Source organism: Oncorhynchus gorbuscha, linkage group LG10, assembly GCF_021184085.1.
Source record: "Oncorhynchus gorbuscha isolate QuinsamMale2020 ecotype Even-year linkage group LG10, OgorEven_v1.0, whole genome shotgun sequence".
Taxonomy (NCBI): domain Eukaryota; kingdom Metazoa; phylum Chordata; class Actinopteri; order Salmoniformes; family Salmonidae; genus Oncorhynchus; species Oncorhynchus gorbuscha.
Genome location: NC_060182.1, coordinates 5,370,595 through 5,390,563, shown reverse-complemented (window position 1 = coordinate 5,390,563; position 19,969 = coordinate 5,370,595). Strand labels below are relative to the sequence as shown.

Genomic DNA, 19,969 nt, shown 5'->3' with positions numbered 1-19,969 from the left:
ATTACCATTTATCTGGCCATTTCTACCAATCTCCGTGCCAATTTATGGTTTTCATTTTTCCTGGAACAGTTTCATTTCATTTATAAGATGTCTTTGTATCCCAATTTATAATTCTAACTAAATTAAAATAATACAAACCTAAAAAGCAACTTTTATTGCCATTTAACATCTGTGTAAGAAAAATAATAAAGAAAATCAATAAAGCCAACAAACAAAAACATTGTTAAAATATCCTGATCAAAATGTTTAAATCCTATAAATCACATTGGCTAACGCATGGCCTGTCTGCAACGAACTTAAAACATTGTATCCTTCAGGTTAAAATACCCTGATCAAAATGTTTAAATCCTATAAATCACATTGGCTAACGCATGGCCTGTCTGCAACGAACTTAAAACATTGTATCCTTCAGGTTAAAATACCCTGATCAAAATGTTTAAATCCTATAAATCACATTGGCCAACGCATGGCCTGTCTGCAACGAACTTAAAACATTGTATCCTTCAGGTTAAAATACCCTGATCAAAATGTTTAAATCCTATAAATCACATTGGCTAACGCATGGCCTGTCTGCAACGAACTTAAAACATTGTATCCTTCAGGTTAAAATACCCTGATCAAAATGTTTAAATCCTATAAATCACATTGGCTAACGCATGGCCTGTCTGCAACGAACTTAAAACATTGTATCCTTCAGGTTAAAATACCCTGATCAAAATGTTTAAATCCTATAAATCACATTGGCTAACGCATGGCCTGTCTGCAACGAACTTAAAACATTGTATCCTTCAGGTTAAAATACCCTGATCAAAATGTTTAAATCCTATAAATCACATTGGCTAACGCATGGCCTGTCTGCAACGAACTTAAAACATTGTATCCTTCAGGTTAAAATACCCTGATCAAAATGTTTAAATCCTATAAATCACATTGGCTAACGCATGGCCTGTCTGCAACGAACTTAAAACATTGTATCAACTCTTAACTTGGGTCTGGCTCAAAGCTCTCACTAGCAAACTTACAACATTGTATAAAATATTCTGGGCCTTCGGCATTTCCTGTGCTAGGAAATGGACAGACACAGCTGTAGGCTATTTGAGCAACAGATAAGAAGCAATTAAGTAGGTCTATTTTATGACGTTTCCACTGGATCAGAGCACAGCATTAACCCCCCTTTTCACGCTGAGTGGTTATCGACAGGGGGAGAGAGAGAGATGGAAAGATTTTTCTAATACATTGAGGAATTATTGTCTTTCTCAATGCTGTTTGAGATGAACAAAATATGACTTTGAACTGTAAGTCGCTTTGGATAAAAGCGTCTGCTAAATGGCATATATTATTATTATTATTATAAAAGCTCCACTGCTCATTAGTGGTGGTGAGTTAAGCCAATCAGAAATACTATCAGATCCCCAAATGGACACATTTATATGCCTCCATTTTCACGCAGACCGGGTAGTCTATAGACCTACTTCTATGTGTAATCAGACCAGGTAGTCTATAGACCTACTTCTATGTGTAACCAGGTAGTCTATAGACCTACTTCTATGTGTAATCAGACCAGGTAGTCTATAGACCTACTTCAATGTGTAATCAGGTCGTCTATAGGCCTACTTCAATGTGTAATCAGGTCGTCTATAGGCCTACTTCAATGTGTAATCAGGTCGTCTATAGGTCTACTTCTATGTGTAATCAGGTAGTCTATAGACCTACTTCTACGTGTAATCAGGTAGTCTATAGACATACTTCTATGTGTAATCAGGTACTCTATAGACCTACTTCTATGTGTAATCAGGTAGTCTATAGACCTACTTCTATGTGTAATCAGGTAGTCTATAGACCTACTTCTATGTGTAATCAGGTAGTCTATAGACGTACTTCTATGTGTAATCAGGTACTCTATAGACCTACTTCTATGTGTAATCAGGTAGTCTATAGACGTACTTCTATGTGTAATCAGGTAGTCTATAGACCTACTTCTATGTGTAATCAGGTAGTCTATAGACCTACTTCTATGTGTAATCAGGTAGTCTATAGACCTACTTCTACGTGTAATCAGGTAGTCTATAGACCTACTCATTGGAAGGGTTTCTTTATTTTACTATTTACAATTATTTATTGTAAATATATATATTTTTTTCTTCATATAACACTTTTTTGGGCGGTTACTACATGATTCCATATGTGTTATTTCATAGTTTTGATGTCATCACTATTATTCTACAATGTAGAAAATAGTAAAAATATAAATAGAATGAGTAGGTGTGTCCAAACTTTGACTTTTTTTGTGCGTATGGAAAATATCTGAGACTTTTTTTTTCTTAAGCTCATGAAACCAACACACGTTTTATATTTTTGTTCAGTGTAGATAAGTATATACAACCCCATACCAGGTGAGGACACCCCATAGACATACTATATAATGCATATACATACAGACATACAGTACCAGTCAAAAGTTTGGATAAAACTACTGGATCGAAGGGGTTTTTCTTTATTTAAAAAAATATATATATTCTACATTGTAGGACAATAGAAAGAAACCTTTCCAATTAGTAGGTGTCCAAATATTTGACTGGTACTGTCAAAGGCCGACCAATAGCCTATTGTCCCGACGACTAAATGGAGTCAGCCCTAGAAGACACAATGTATAAAAGTATTTTCTTTTTTAAAACTATTTATTTGGTCTTTTTGCCCATCAGGGCTTACATGTCTCATTTACAAAATCACATTTTTGGAGCTAATTTAGCTGAAATAGTGAACATTGATCTATCATTTATCCCGACCATATTGATTTAACATGGTCATCTCTCTCATCTATCAGGTTGTATTTGAGTATATCCAGAGTGTACCTGAGGAGGTTCTGGGGGTGTGTGGGGGGGGAGATCACACACACACACACACACACACACACACACAGAGGACAGGAATGTTTCTCTCTCTCCTGTTGTAGCTGGCTCCATCTGCTGGCTAATCAACTGCCTCACTTCACTTCCACACCCGTAACGCTAATCAACTGCCTCACTTCATTTCCACACCCGTAACGCTAATCAACTGCCTCACTTCACTTCCACACCCGTAACGATAATCAACTGCCTCACTTCACTTCCACACCCGTAACGCTAATCAACTAGCTGGACAGTCGAGCTCCATCTCTAATAGATGTTACAGGCTTCCACAGAACATTAAAGCCGTCCTCCTCTACTCTTCCATAAGGAGTATTGTCTGTGGTAGGTTAGCTACTAACAGGGAGTGAAAAAAAGAGCTTGTAATTCATTTGCTATATTTTGTAATTGTTAGGTTTTACTCGGATGGCATGTCCTATAAGGCAGAGTGGTTCTGACCTTTTTCCATACCGTGAAACACCTTCAAAAGCGTTTGAGGTCCACAATTTGTTTGAAACATATCTTGGCGGTCAAAGTAGTCCGTTTTAGCAGTGAATATAATCATTTAAAGGCCTGTTATAAACTATTTTGCTTTGTTAAAAGTGGAGCGTTCAGTTCAGGTTATTACGGTGTTCACCAGAACTTTGAGGTTATTAGTTTTCACCAGAGCTTTGAGGTTATTACAGTGTTCACCAGAACATTGAGGTTATTAGTGTTCACCAGAACATTCAGTTCAGTTTATTACAGTGTCCCCCGGAGCGGCCAGGTTATTACAGTGTCCCCCGGAGCGGACAGGTTATTACACAGTGTCCCCCGGAGCGGACAGGTTATTACACAGTGTCCCCCGGAGCGGCCAGGTTATTACACAGTGTCCCCCGGAGCGGCCAGGTTATTACACAGTGTCCCCCGGAGCGGCCAGGTTATTACACAGTGTCCCCCGGAGCGGACAGGTTATTACACAGTGTCCCCCGGAGCGGCCAGGTTATTACACAGTGTCCCCCGGAGCGGCCAGGTTATTACACAGTGTTCTTATATGAAAGTGTGTCGTAATTCACTGCAGCTCTTGCATAATTGTACATTGTAGCTTACTTGTTGCAAAATAGTTTTTATTTTTGTCTGAGTGGTCACAGATCGTCCCGTTTTTATTTTTGCAACTGAGTATTTCCGGTTAGCTACTTCAGTGAAATTCTCTTTCATTCCCCGACCAGAGCAGACCTGAGTGTCTAAACATTCTGTGGTTCCATAATGCTGGTTAGTGTTCATCAGGGTTTTCCAAAGGGTGCACGTTTTGGTTTTTGCTCACTATACACTACAGCCGATTCAAATAATCAACTAGTCATCAAGCTTTGATCATTTGAATCAACATAAACCAAAACGTGTACCCTTTGGGGTCCCCAGGACCGAGTTTGGGAAACGCTGGTGTACATGAAAACAGCTTGGCATTCTAACACATACATGACTGGCAGAAAATCCATGTCGGGTTTTACCTCTCACTTGTCTCCTTTTACTGTGGCCAACACATTTCTCCACATATTGTCCCTACCTTCCTCCCTCTTGCTCCCAGCCTGTCCTGTGTGTGTTGACCCCAAATACCGGAATATATTTAAAGGGCTGTCGCTTTAACGATTGACAGTGGCTGGAAAGTTATGACAACAGTGAAGTTTGTGGATTGGTCAGTGTAGCTACATGCATGTAATGTGGAGGCTAGAGAATCCAATAAACCAACTTTAGCTGTCCTCACATCACAACAGGCTAGAGGGAGCCGAGTAGAAACCCTGGCCGTGCCAGGGGAGGAACCTTGGCCGTGCCAGTAGAGGAACCCGGGCAGTGCCAGGGGAGGAACCCTGACCGTGCCAGGAGAGGAACCCGGGCAGTGCCAGGGGAGGAACCCGGGCAGTGCCAGGGGAGGAACCGGGGCAGTGCCAGCGGAGGAACCGGGGCCGTGCCAGGGGAGGAACCGGGGCCGTGCCAGGGGAGGAACCGGGGCCGTGCCAGGGGAGGAACCAGGGCCGTGCCAGGGGAGGAACCGGGGCCGTGCCAGGGGAGGAACCCTGGCCGTGCCAGTAGAGGAACCGGGGCCGTGCCAGTAGAGGAACCGGGGCCGTGCCAGGGGAGGAACCCGGGCAGTGCCAGGGGAGGAACCGGGGCAGTGCCAGGGGAGGAACCGGGGCCGTGCCAGGGGAGGAACCGGGGCAGTGCCAGGGGAGGAACCGGGGCCGTTCCAGGGGAGGAACCGGGGCAGTGCCAGGGGAGGAACCGGGGCCGTGCCAGGGGAGGAACCGGGCCGTGCCAGGGGAGGAACCCGGGCCGTGCCAGGTTGCAGCAGCATGCGTCAGAGCAGAGCTCCATTCCACTGGGCTCCGGCTCCTATTAACATTTTCCAGTTGACCGACCAGAGGCTCTCTAGGACTCCACTCAGTCATATATACTGAACAAAAATATAAACGCATCAATTTCAACTATTTTACTGAGTTAAAGTTTTTATATAAGGAAATCAATCATTTGAAAAATTTATTAGTTTCTAATCTATGGCTTTCACATGACTGGGCAGGGGCGTAGCCATGGTTGAGCCTGTTAGGGCATAGGCCCACCCTATTTGGAGCCAAGCCCAGCCAATCAGAAAGGCCTTTATTACCGACAGAAATAGTAAAAACATCATATGAAAATATTGTTCTCTGTTTTTTGATTGTAAGATTGCACCCCCAGATCCCAGATTATTTTTTGAAATTGAGATTGATGAAACATGCCAACAATATCTGTTCAAATCGTTTAAATATAACAAAAACTAAACATAAAAAAATACTGGCTGGTTTCAGACGATCCCGCAGGTGAAGAAGCAGGGTGTGGAGGTCCTGGGCAGGTGTGGTTGCATGTGGTCAGTTGTTGTGAGACCAGTTGGGCCAAATTCTGGTGGAGAAATGAACATTCAATTCTCTGACAACAGCACCCGTGCACATTCCTGAAGTCAGCATGCCAATTGCACTCTCCCTCAAAACTTGAGACATCTGTGGCATTGTGTTTGTGGGACAAAACTGTACATTTTAGAGTGGCCTTTTATTGTCCCCGGCACAAGGTGCACCTGTGTAATGATCATGGTGTTTAATCAGCTTCTTGATATGCCGCACCTGTCAGGTGGATGGATTATCTTGGAAAAGCAGAAATGCTTACTAACAGGGACGGAAACAAATGCGTGCACAACATTTTAGAGAAAGGCTTTTTGTACATATGGAACATTTCTGGGATCTTTTATTTCAGCTCATGAAACATGGGACCAACACTTTACATGTTGCGTTTTATATTTTGTTCAGTGTATATATAAACCATGTATTGAAGTCACTGGGCAGCCATCTTGGTACTCCTCCTCCATTGTAGAATAAATATATATATATTTTAGTTGAACACATTTATTCTATTTGACTCCTTTAATGCATATTTTTAAATTATATTATGTGAGCTAGAGTTCTAATGTTACTGTCCCCACTACAACAAAATACTTCAATATATGTAATTTTGTCCTTGGAATACTGTGAAATTCCCTTCATTCCTACGGGGAGTACCAATATGGCCGACCCGGTGGCTTCATAGCCTCTCAATGGCAAATGCACAGCGTCGACAATCCAGGGTTTTATATACATCATTGGCTCCTTTCCACTGCGCTCTGGTGCCGCTCCAGGTTTTTCAGGCTGCCACTGACCAGATGCGTTCTAGGTCTCCACTCCACTGGGCTCTTTATAGGCTCCGGGTTTTCCAGGCCGCTACCGACCAGAGGCTCTCTAGCAGAAAGATCACATATAAAGTCACCCCTTTGTAGTGGAAGAGCACAGAGTGACAAGCTATTTCTTGCTTGTTAAAAAAATAAAATAAAAAAATAAAAAAGACGCGCTGTTGTTTGTACCTATTTGGAGACGAGGGATTTTTCCTATATACCTGTGGGTTGGCGTAGAGATTTATGGAGGGGTCTCACCGGGACTTTAACGCGCTTTTCTCTGGACGTACTTGATTGGAGCGAGAGAGGGGGTAGGCTGAAATTCTTAACTGAAGAAAGAACCGTACTGGTAGCGGGTAACGGGGTTTGCCTGCCTCTGGAAGCTGAAAGGAAATCTGTTAGTTGTCTGCTTTACTGGTCGTGAATGTCTTCAGCCTCTCTTCCCCCCCCCACCCCCCCCCCCCAGCTTTTTATGGCTCACAGACTGTCTCTTGGATGAGAAGAAATACCGAAATACATTTTAGGTTTGTGTTTTTAACCATTTTTTAAAAATTATTATTTTTAAATGTTTAATTCCTTTTTGCTGGTTTTGTTGTTGTGAGGTGCTGAGAGTTGATTGGCTGGTTTTGAGGTAAAAATATCAACCGGTTGTTGAAATGGAGAAAGTTGTTTTCCTCTGTCCTGTCAATGTGGATTTGTAATTATTATTATTTTATTTTTTTAGTCTTTTCTCAGGTTTCCTATTTGGTCCGACATGCAAGCACACGATTATATAAGTGTTGTATTTTTGCTGAGAAATATGGTCTGTGTACTATAGTAAAATCATTGAATGTGAACACAGGCAAAGGAAATATCTTGCAATTATACAAGTTATTGTTAAAGTTGAGTTTTGGCTTTGAATGTCTGCTTTGTAAGATCCCAATATTATTCTCCCTGAATCTGACATTTCCTGTGTGATTTATGAAACAATAGATATCCATAGCTTCTCTTTTCAAACCACATGAAAGAGCAAAGTAGTAGAATTTCCATGTCTGTTTCTGCCCGAGTTAGCGATTTTTCTCTGTGCCCTGACACGGCTGTGTACTTTAGCTTTCTCTCGCTCACGAGTTTAAACAGAGGCTACAGAGTTTACAGATTTTAACATCAACTCTCTCAAACCAAAACCACAGAAAGAAAAGAAGGTTTTGTCTTGGCAGTGGCTGTAACGTCATGTTGCTGGTTGCATTTTCATCTCATCTGGTCGTTGTAGCTGTGTCTGTTCTGGAAGGACGGTAGCTGATATTTAGTCTTTGTTTTTCAGAAGCGGTTCACTAAAGGGCTCCGACAGTACGGCAAGAACTTCTTCAAGATTCGGAAAGAGCTGCTACCCAACAAGGAAACGGTAAGTCACTGTTCCATTGGGGGTTTTATTCTAGACCTCGGCTCTGTACAATCAATGTGTGGTACTGTACAAAGTTGTGATTCAGATTTAGCTGTAAAATAATAACAACATAACTGATTTGTTTAAAAATAAATATATATATATTGCAGTCAAACTCAAATCAAACTTTTTTTGCTATTTTTTTTATGCATCACCTTACAAGTCACCACTGTGTACTTCAACATTAACAGTAGGAATGAGTTTGACCAAGGGAAATTACTGTATGTCAAATTTTGGGCATTGCATGTGTTATATTTGCCCTGAAGGTTTATTGATAAACATGACGTGCATGTATTCATCCAACCACTCTGCTGCAATACTAGTAGAGCTGCCTTTTGACCCTCTCAAAACACCATTCATACACGAGAGGAAATATGGATAAATATTTATACTCAACTAAAAATTTTAAATAAATAAATTCATTAGGCCCTAATCTATGGATTTCACATGACTGGGCAGGGGCGCAGCCATGTGTGGGCCTGGGAGGGCATAGGCCCACCCATATGGCAGCCAGGCCCAGATTATCAGAATGAGTTTTTCCCCACAAAAGGGAAATACTCCTCACACTTTTGTCCCCAGCACAAGGTTCACCTGTGTAATGATCATGCTGTTTAATCAGCTTCTTCAGATACCACACCTGTCAGGTGGATGGATTATCTTGGTAAAGGAGAAATGCTCACGAACACGGATGTAAACAAATTTGTGCACACAATGTGAGAGAAATAATATTTTTGTGCACATAAAACATTTCTGGGATTTTTTATTTCAGCTCATGAAACATGGGACCAACACTTATATTCTTCTTCAGTGTATATATATTTGACCTTTGTCCCAATGGGACTCTTAAAATAATGTCTATTTTGCAAGGGATCCCTGCATATAAAGCCTTCAAAGTATTCTTATCCCCTGACTTCATCCACATTTTGTAATGTTACAGCCTAAATTTAAATTGGATTAAATTGAGATGTTGTGTCACTGGCCTACCCAGAATACCCCATAATGTCAAAGTGGAATTATGTTTTTCAAATTAGAAATGAAAAGCTGAAATGTCTTGAGTCAGTAAGTATTCAACCCCTTTGTTGTGTCAAGGCTAAATACGTTCAGGAGTGAAAATGTGCTTAACAAGTCACATCATAAGTTGAACGGACTCACTCTGTCTGCAATAATAGTGTTTAACATGATTTTTGAATGACTATCTCATCTCTGTACCCCACACATACAATTATCTGTAAGGTCCCTCAGTAGAGCATGAGAATTTCAAACATAAATTCAACCACAAAAGACCAGGGGAGGTTTTCCAATGCCTCGCAAACAAGGTCACCTGGTAAAACATTTAAAAATCAGACATTGAATATCCCTTTTAGCTCAAATTCTTTTTAAAATAAAAAAATATTTGACACTTTTTATATGGTGTATTAATGCACCCAGTCGCTACAAAGATACAGACGTCCTTCCTAACTTAGTTGCCGTGGAGGAAGGAACCCGGCAACTCAGGCCAATGGTGATTTTAAAACAGTTAGAGTTTAATGGCTGTGATAGAGGAGAAAACTGTGGATGGATCAACAACATTGTAGTTACTCCACAATATTAACCTAATTGACAGAGTGAACAGAAGGATGCCTGAACAGAATACAAATATTCCAAAACATCCTGTTAGCAACAAAGGCACTAAAGTAAAACTGCCAAATGTGGCAAAGAATATGAACTGAATACAAAGCGTTATGTTTTGGACAAATCCAACACAACCCACCACGGAGTACCACTCTTCATTTTTTTTTCAAGTGTGATGGTTGGTGCATCATGTTATGAGTATGCTTGTTATCTGCAATGACTAGGGAGGTTTTTTTGGGGGGGATAAAAATAAACAGAACAGAGCTAAGCACAGGCAGAGAAATTACGGTAGAGAAATGAACATTACATTCTCTGGCAACGGCTCTGGACATTCCTGCAGTCAGCATGCAAATTGCAACGCTCCCTCAGAACTTAAGACATCTGTGGCATTGTGTGACAAAACTGCACATTTTCAGCTCATGAAACACTTTACACGTTGCGTTTACATATTAGTTCAGTGTAATTTTTAAATGACTAAAACCAAATTGTAATGGATCTACTTTTATACCATGCCTTGACTGTGTCCAGCTTGTTGCGAATCCCCTACATTAAAGCTAGACAGTCAGGGAGTATCTAACATTCCCAAATAGCGATGGATAGAGAGGACTATCTGCACATTTTTTTTTTCTTTTTATGTCTGAGGAAATATAACACACTGTCAGTGCGGCCCTCCGGACCTCGTTGAAGACCGAATCCGGCCCTCCTCCCCCCCCTGGGGCAAAATGAGTTTGATATACACCAGGGGTGTCAATCTAAGGGAGGAGGAGAGGGTAGTGGTGACTGGAGGTGGATGAGGAAGGTGGGGGTAAGCTCAATATAGACTGAACGGGGACTGGAGGTGGATGAGGAAGGTGGGGGAGGAAGGTGGATGAGGAAGGTTGAGGTAAGCTCAATATAGACTGAATGGGGACTGGAGGTGGATGAGGAAGGTGGGGGTAAGCTCAATATAGACTGAATGGGGACTGGAGGTGGGGGAGGAAGGTGGATGAGGAAGGTGGGGGTAAGCTCAATATAGACTGAATGGGGACTGGAGGTGGGGGGGGGAGGAAGGTGGGGGTAAGCTCAATATAGACTGAATGGGGACTGGAGGTGGGGGAGGAAGGTGGATGAGGAAGGTGGGGGTAAGCTCAATATAGACTGAATGGGGACTGGAGGTGGGGGAGGAAGGTGGGGGTAAGCTCAATATAGACTGAATGGGGACTGGAGGTGGGGGAGGAAGGTGGATGAGGAAGGTGGGGGTAAGCTCAATACAGACTGAATGGGGACTGGAGGTGGGGGAGGAAGGTGGATGAGGAAGGTGGGGGTAAGCTCAATATAGACTGAATGGGGACTGGAGGTGGGGGAGGAAGGTGGATGAGGAAGGTGGGGGTAAGCTCAATATAGACTGAATGGGGACTGGAGGTGGGGGAGGAAGGTGGATGAGGAAGGTGGGGGTAAGCTCAATATAGACTGAATGGGGACTGGAGGTGGATGAGGAAGGTGGATGAGGAAGGTGGGGGTAAGCTCAATATAGACTGAACGGGGACTGAACCACAGCTACAGTAAAAAGATTTTAAAAACTCTGGTTATGATTGAACTGGATTTTGTGCGAAAAGCCTGCTGTACACACACACACACACACACACACACACACACACACACACACACACACACACACACACACACACACACACACACACACACACACACACTGCTCTCCTCTCCTCTCTGAGCAAGTGGCACTGCTACTCGATACCCAGAGGAAAGCTCAATTTATTTTCCCTAACAGAAATCTCTCATCTTTCTCTCGCTCTCTCTAAACCTCACCTCCTTCAATCTCACTGTCCCCTTCCTTCACTCTCTTCACTCCCACAGTCCCCTTCCTTCACACTCTTCACTCCCACACACGGTCTATGGAGCATAACCATCTTCAAGATTTTTGTAAAGCAGCTTTAAGATATTTTTCTTTTCTCTCTCTCTCTGTCGTCCTCACCACACACTGACATATAATACTTGAGTAAGTCCACGGGCATGCCAAGCCACACGAGAAGAAGGATGGAGCGCCTCATATTAAATGCGGTGTGGTTGTTTCTATAACATTTATTTCTTCCAAGGTCTGGGTCTGGATACCACCACACTACTGTACTGAGTCACATCGCAGCCCAGCCAACAGAGCAGGGAGTAGGGCCTTCTATAAACCTCCTCTGGGCTTATAGCCAGTCATCCACACAGAGACATCTAGAGGGCTACAGTGTTCCTGCCTCTCTTCCTCCCTTAATTCCTCGCTTCCTGCTAGTATTAGCTGGACGGCTTTTTAATAGAGCTACAGTGATTCTCCTCGACTCACTCTCGTTCCTCTGGTCTGATTCTCCTTGACTCACTCGCGTTCCTCTGGTCTGATTCTCCTTGACTCACTCCTCTGGTCTGATTCTCCTCGACTCACTCTCCTTCCTCTGGTCTGATTCTCCTTGACTCACTCCTCTGGCCTGATTCTCCTTGTCTCACTCCTCTGGTCTGATTCTCCTTGACTCACTCGCGTTCCTCTGGTCTGATTTTCCTTGACTCACTCCTCTGGTCTGATTCTCCTTGACTCACTCCTCTGGTCTGATTCTCCTTGACTCACTCCTCTGGTCTGATTCTCCTTGACTCACTCCTCTGGTCTGATTCTCCTTGACTCACTCGCGTTCCTCTGGTCTGATTTTCCTTGACTCACTCCTCTGGTCTGATTCTCCTTGACTCACTCCTCTGGTCTGATTCTCCTTGACTCACTCCTCTGGTCTGATTCTCCTTGACTCACTCGCGTTCCTCTGGTCTGATTCTCCTTGACTCACTCCTCTGGTCTGATTCTCCTTGACTCACTCCTCTGGTCTGATTCTCCTTGACTCACTCCTCTGGTCTGATTCTCCTTGACTCACTCCTCTGGCCTGATTCTCCTTGACTCACTCCTCTGGTCTGATTCTCCTTGACTCACTCCTCTGGCCTGATTCTCCTTGTCTCACTCCTCTGGCCTGATTCTCCTTGTCTCACTCCTCTGGTCTGATTCTCCTTGACTCACTCGCGTTCCTCTGGTCTGATTCTCCTTGACTCACTCTCGTTCCTCTGGTCTGAGTTTTCCTGTTTTTCCACAGGGCGACGGTGTTCCTGCTTCTTCCTCGGAGTCTCACTCCCTTTTTTCCTGCCAGCCCTCAGTGTTAACTTGGCCGCCTTTAAAGAGTGCTACGGTGTTCCTGCATGTCCCTCCCTCCCTCTTTCTCTCTCCCTCCCTCTGTCCTTCCCGTAGCTCATTATCTGGGCCTGACCTAGGCCGCTCCTAAAGCGCCAGCACGGCTAGCGAAGGCAGTGCCAAGTCTAAGCACCCAGTGCTGTGTCAACACACCAGGCCTGACTAGCGTTTAGGAATGCTTTATATAAAGACACATAAAGGCCTGGAGCAGAGAGAGTGTGTGTGTGGGGAGGGGGGGGGGTCGTCCCTCTCTGTCGAACTGTCGGGCGATCTGACAGTCTGTACAGGACTGTCTCTGTTGCAACCATTTCCTCCGGTACACAGAGGGAGGGGGGGGGCGTCATGGAACATGAGCTGGGTTCTGCTCAACACTGTTCAAACAACTAAATTCTCTGAAATGGCAGATCGCAGGTTAAAATTTTGCTTGATATTTTTTCCACTTTAAATGGTATTGTAAAAAAAAAAAAAAAATTGTTGTACAAGTATTGCTTTCAAATACGATTAATATTATTTAGCCATCTTTTTTTGAGAGGGTGTCTATTTTAATAAATCCATTGAATCATAAAATATAAATACATTATTTATTCGTTCAGGCGCAGGTTCTGTCATTTAAAAAAATGTGTTATTTTGAAACAGCCCAAGCTTTTTTGATCCAAGGTTTCATCTCTTTCCTAACCTTTGTTATGGCGCAGCCGTGTAGGGTCTTCATCACGACACCGTTAGGAAAATAATATCAATCACAACCTTCCGTGGGCTTTTTGTTGCGTTTACGCGATTGAGCAAAATAATAGGCCTACTCTTGATTTAGGTGACATTATTACACATTATTGCACATTAATACACATTATCGCACATTAATACACATTATCACACATTATTGCACATTAATACACATTATCGCACATTAATACACATTATTGCACATTAATACACATTATCGCACATTAATACACATTATTGCACATTATTACATGCGAAAAATGTTTCTGATCAGTGATCGATGAGCAAACAAATAGATGAGCTACAACACCTCCACTTATTTTGCCAAAGCTAGAAAACCAAATAGCCAAATACAGAGGGAGATTTTAGTCAAACAAAATTATTAAATTATTATTAAAATTATCAGACAATTCTCAGGCTTTGGGTCAGGAGGATGGCCTAGTGACTAGGCCCCTAGGCCCTAGTCGACAAAGCAACTGAACATGTATAATGCCTTATGTCGCGCGTCACAGGAGAGCCATTTGAACTTACTTTTTTTTTTATATATCAAAAAGCTGCTTTTTTGGGGGGGCAGAAATGCCTTCTGGGACATGTGAACTTTCTTGTGCCTTAATAACAATCTTGTATGCCATAAAATTGTTACATTTGAGCCTAGTTGGTTTAGCCACTGTCTCTTTGAGTTGGTCAGTATGTGTAAGTAATATTGTCTAACGTTGATTTAAAATATATATATATATTGCTTAGAAAAACTGCATAAGTGTTGCTCTCCACTTTCTTGAGGACCGAGATTTGAAATCAATGGAATTAGAGTATGATAGTTTAGGAGAAAACACCTGTCTCTGGATTATATCTTCAAACTAAGGGCAACCATGGCATCTGTGACAGAGGTAGAACGGTCCGTCCATACGGGTAAGATAGTCCAGCTAGCTACATTTTCCGATATTACACATTTCTAATTATGTCAGAAAGTTGTTTTCAATTCAAGATGGTGTACTGTTAGCTGGCTGGCTCGCTAGCAAACGCTACGTGTTTTTGCCTTTTCTTTGCTATTTGTAGCCTCGTGTTAGCTAGCTAACATTGAACCTGGTTGGTTAACTACCTGCAGATTCACGCAGGGTAGTAATGTCATGAGTTGTTGGGATTATTGTTCGTTGTTTAGCTAGCTAGCTACATGTCTTTAACAAAAGACTCCACTATGCAGGTATCCATTTCAATAGAATGTTCATGATGTCACTGCGACATCTGTTGAAAGACGTGGGCTGGTAAATTCGCTCTGGCTATCTACTCTGATTTCTGAGTGTGCCAGAGCGCAGAATAACTGACGAATTTACCAACACTCAACACCCGTTGAATATGGCCGGTGTCAGTAAACGTTGGCAAAAAAGCGTGATTACATTGTTGACAGTAGCACAGTTGCAGTCACCAATGCTCTGGATAGCATGAAAACCAGCTCTGCTAGGGAGAGTACAATGGTCAGTGAGCCTGATTTTGTTATATTTTTTTATATGTAGTTACCCATCTAAACAAAATACCCCATAATGACAAAGTGAAAACATGTTGTTTTTTATGTGTGTAAATTTATTGAAAATGAAATGCAACAATATCTAATTTACATAAGTATTTACACCCCTGAAATAAATGCTTTGTAAATGCAACTTTGGCAGTGATTATAGCGGAGTGTCTTTCTGGGTAAGTATCTGAAGCCATGTGACCAAAATTTGAATTGTGTGTGTTCAGAAAGCAGTCATTTAATGACATGGCTACACTAGTAATGACGTGTGTGTGCACATTCACTCATTTGTAAACAATTAACAAGCTAGTTCGCTACCACATGATCTTGTTAAACTGTCAACAGAGTAGCTAGCCAAATAACAGATTTCACCTTTCAGACACGTCACATTGCCAGCAATCAGGTTAGAAAGGTGGATTGAAATGGGCTTTGTGGCTGTTCAGACTACAGGGAAAATAACCTATTTGAAATTGGTTATGCCCTAAAAAAGGTATTTGAGTCACTAAAGCGCTTTCCACACCTGGATTTTTCAACATTTGCAGATTTTTATTATTTTAAAAATTATTCAAGCTTTATCAAATTGGTTGTTGATCATTGCTAGACAACCATTTTCAGGTCTTGCCTGAAATGTTCCAAGTAGTCAAAACTGTAATTCCGCCACCCAAGAACATTCACTGTCGTCTTGGTAACCAACTCAAGTGTAGATTTTAGCTTTGTGTTTTAGGATGTTGTCCTGCTGAATGGTGAATTCATCTCCCAGTGTCTGGTGGAAAGCAGACTGAACCAGGTTATTGTCCTGCTGAAAGGTGAATTCATCTCCCAGTGTCTGGTGGAAAGCAGACTGAACCAGGTTATTGTCCTGCTGAAAGGTGAATGTCTCCCAGTGTCTGGTGGAAAGCAGACTGAACCAGGTTATTGTCCTGCTGAAAGGTGAATTCATCTCCCAGTGTCTGGTGGAAAGCAGACTGAGCCAGGTTATTGTCCTGCTGAAAGGTGAATTCATCTCCCAGTGTCTGGTGGAAAGCAGACTGAACCAGGTTATTGTCCTGCCGAAAGGTGAATGTCTCCCAGTGTCTGGTGGAAAGCAGACTGAACCAGGTTATTGTCCTGCTGAAAGGTGAATGTCTCCCAGTGTCTGGTGGAAAGCAGACTGAACCAGGTTATTGTCCTGTTGAAAGGTGAATGTCTCCCAGTGTCTAGTCGCTCTGGATAAGAGCGTCTGCTAAATGACTTAAATGTAAATGTAAATGGTGGAAAGCAGACTGAACCAGGTTATTGTCCTTCTGAAAGGTGAATTCATCTCCCAGTGTCTGGTGGAAAGCAGACTGAACCAGGTTATTGTCCTGCTGAAAGGTGAATTCATCTCCCAGTGTCTGGTGGAAAGCAGACTGAACCAGGTCTTCCTCTAGGTGTTTGTTTGTTTAGCTCCATTTGGGTTATTTTATTTATCCTGAAAAACTCCCCAGTCCTTAACGATTACAAGCATACCAATAACATGATACAGCCACCTCTATGCTTGACAATATGGAGATATGGCTACTAGTGTTGGAATTGGATTTGCCCCGAACACAAGTTTGTATTCATGACAAAAATTTAATTACTTGGCTTTTTTTTCAGTATTAGTGCCTTGTTTTGGAGTCTTTTTTTTACTGTCTTCCCATATTTCACTCTGTTAATTAACTTATTATTATGGAGTAACTACAATGTTGATACATCCTCAATTGTATCCTATCACAACCATTGAACTCTAACTGTTTTAATGTTACCATTGGCCCTATGGTGAAATCCCAGAGAGGTTTCCTTCCTCTCCGGCAACTGAGTTAGGAAGGACGCCTGTATCTTTGTAGTGACTTGGTGTATTAATACACCATTCAAAGTATAATTTTACTGAACAAAAAATATAAACGTAGCATGTAAAGCCTTGGTCCCTTGTTTCATGAGCTGAAATGTAAAAATACCAGAAATGTTCCATATGCACAAAAAGCTTCTTGCAAATTTTGGACACTAATTTGTTTTACATCCCTGTTAGTGAGCATTTCTCCTTTGCCAATATTATCCATCCACCTGACAGGTGTGGCATATCAAGAAGATGATTAAACACCATGATCATTACACAGGTGTACCTTGTGCTGGGGACAATAATGATGATGATGACAAGATGATTAAACAGCATGAAGGGCACTTATTGGTAGATGGCGCCCTTCAAAAACAAAAAAGAAAGCAGACATTGAATATCCGTTTAAGTTGAGTTGAGTTATTACACTGAACCAAAAATATAAACACACACATGCAACAATTTCAACATTTTTTTTTCTGAGTTTTATTTCTTTTTTATTTCACTTTTATTTAACTAGGCAAGTCAGTTAAGAACAAATTCTTATTTTCAATGACGGCCTAGGAACTGTGGGTTAACTGCCTGTTCAGGGGCACTATTCATATAAGGAAATCAGCCAATTGAAATAATTTCATTGGGCTGTAATCTGTGGATTTCACCTGACTGGGAATGCAGATATTTATCTGTTAGTCACAGATACCCTTTTTTGAAGGTATCTGGTGTGACCACCATTTTCTTAGTGCAGTGCGACACATCTCCTTCACATAGAGTTGATCAGGCTGTTGATTGTGGCCTGTGAAATGTTGTCCTAATAATCTTCAATGGCTGTACGAAGTTGCTGGATATTGGCGGGAACTGGAACACACTAACGTACACTTTGATCCAGAGCATCCCAAACATGCTCAATGGGTGACATGTCTGGTGTGTATGCAGTCCATGGAAGCACTGAACTGGGACATTTTCAGCTTCCAGGAATTGTGTACAGATCCTTGCGACATGAGGCTGTGCATTATCATGCTGAAACATGAGGGGATGGCGGTGGATGAATGGCACGACAATGGGCCTCAGGATCTCGTCACGGTATCTCAGTGCATTAAAATTGCCACCAATAAAATGCAATTGTGTTCGTTGTCCGTAGTTAATGTCTGCCCTTATCATAACCCCTCCGCCACCATGAGGCAATCTGTTAACAACGTTGACATCAGCAAACCGCTCACCCACACAACGCCATACACTCTGTCTGCCATCTGCTCGGTACAGTTGAAACTGGGATTCATCTGTGAAGAGTACACTTCTCCAACGTGCCAGTGGCCATCGAAGGTGAGCATTTGCCCACTGAAGTCGGTTACGACGCCGATCTGCAGTCATGTCAAGACCCAGGTGAGGACGACAAGCACGCCAATGAGCTTCCCTGAGACGGTTTCTGACAGCTTGTGCAGATATTCTTTGGGTTGTGCAAACCCGGTTTCATCAGCTGTCCGGGTGGTTTGTCTCAGATGATCCCGCAGGTGAAGAAGCTGGATGTGGAGGTCCTGGGCTGGCGTGGTTACACGTGGTCTGTTGTTGTGAAGCCGGTTGGACATACTGCCAAATTCTGTCAAATTATGTTGGATAGAAATTAACATTTTATCTGGCAACAGCTCTGGTGGATAAAGCTGCAGTCAGCATGCCAATTGCACGCTCCCTCAACTTGAGACATCTGTGGCATTGTGTTGTGTGACACAACTGCACATTTTAGAGTGGCCTTTTATTGTCCCCAGTACAAAGTGAACCTGTTATAATGATCACGGTGGTTAATCAGCTTCTTGATATGCCACACCTGTCAGGTGGATGGATTATATTGGCAAAGGAGACATGCACAAAATAGTTGTGTATGGAACATTTCTGGGGTCTTTTATGGCGCTTGTAACGCCAGGGTAGTGGGTTCGATTCCCGGGACCACCCATACGTAGAATGTATGCACACATGACTGTAAGTCGCTTTGGATAAAAGCGTCTGCTAAATGGCATATATTATTATTATTATTATTATTATTATTTCAGGTCATGAAACATGGAACCAACACTTTAAATGTTGAAGTTTTTTTTTGTTCGGTATAGTTGACCACACGTGGGTAAGCTAGGGGTGGATATCAGGGGTGGATATCAGGGGTGAATATCAGGGGTGAATATCAGGGGTGGATATCAGGGGTGGATATCAGGGGTGAATATCGGGGGTAGATATCAGGGGTGGATATCAGGGGTGGATATCGGGGGTAGATATCAGGGGTGGATATCAGGGGTGGATATCAGGGGTGGATATCCGGGGTGGATATTAGGGGTGGATATTAGGGGTGGATATCAGGGGTGGACATCAGGGGTGGATATCAGGGGTGAATATCAGGGGTGGATATCAGGGGTGGATGACGTTGAGAGTTCCTAAGCAACAATTTGATATGCTTTCAATGGCATTAGCCAACTTTATTCCAATATTTTGGTCAGTCAGTGATATATATTCCCACAGTAGTTCTTTATGTATCCATCCAGTAGTGGTTCAGAAAACAGTGATGGGCTACGGGAAGAGATAGACGTAGCGACACGCGTTGCCATGTTTACAACTGCCAGGAGGATGGTAAACCCGGGGCGCTGCCAAGCAACAGCTTAGTGACGGGCGCTGCCTAGCAACCATCAAGAGTTTAGAGAGTAGTGCGTGCCAAAGACTTCAGTATTACACGCTATGTTACATACTAAACCATAGGAAGAACTTTACCAAAATGATTCCTAGGTCATTTGGCGGACATTTGACTTTCATAAAGGAGTCTTGATGAAGAGTCGTAAAATAACGAGAACCTGAAAATAAATGAAGGTTGCTGTTCTATGGAAAGTGTCACCCAGTCTATTGGTTTTATTTCTCCTGTTTTAGGTAAAGGGCGTCGTCTCCTAACATTCTCTCCCTTTGACTCAGAGACCACTAGGCTGCAGCTGCTTTTAGGACAGGGAGAACTACAGGATACTTGAACTGCAAAAAAAGACAGTTTAACACTTACCAGTTATCTGCTGCAACAACATCACTGTGTTCTACCGCGGTGTTCTACAGCGGTGT

General features: G+C 42.5%; 1 protein-coding gene across 1 annotated transcript in view; it reads left to right on the top strand.

Moving 5' to 3' along the window:
* LOC124045399 (arginine-glutamic acid dipeptide repeats protein-like) overlaps positions 1-19,969 on the top strand; it is a 277,031-nt gene that overhangs the window by 218,925 nt on the left and 38,137 nt on the right. Inside the window, 1 exon segment of the mRNA XM_046364695.1 lies at positions 7,892-7,972. Coding sequence (XP_046220651.1) covers positions 7,892-7,972 — 81 coding nt within the window.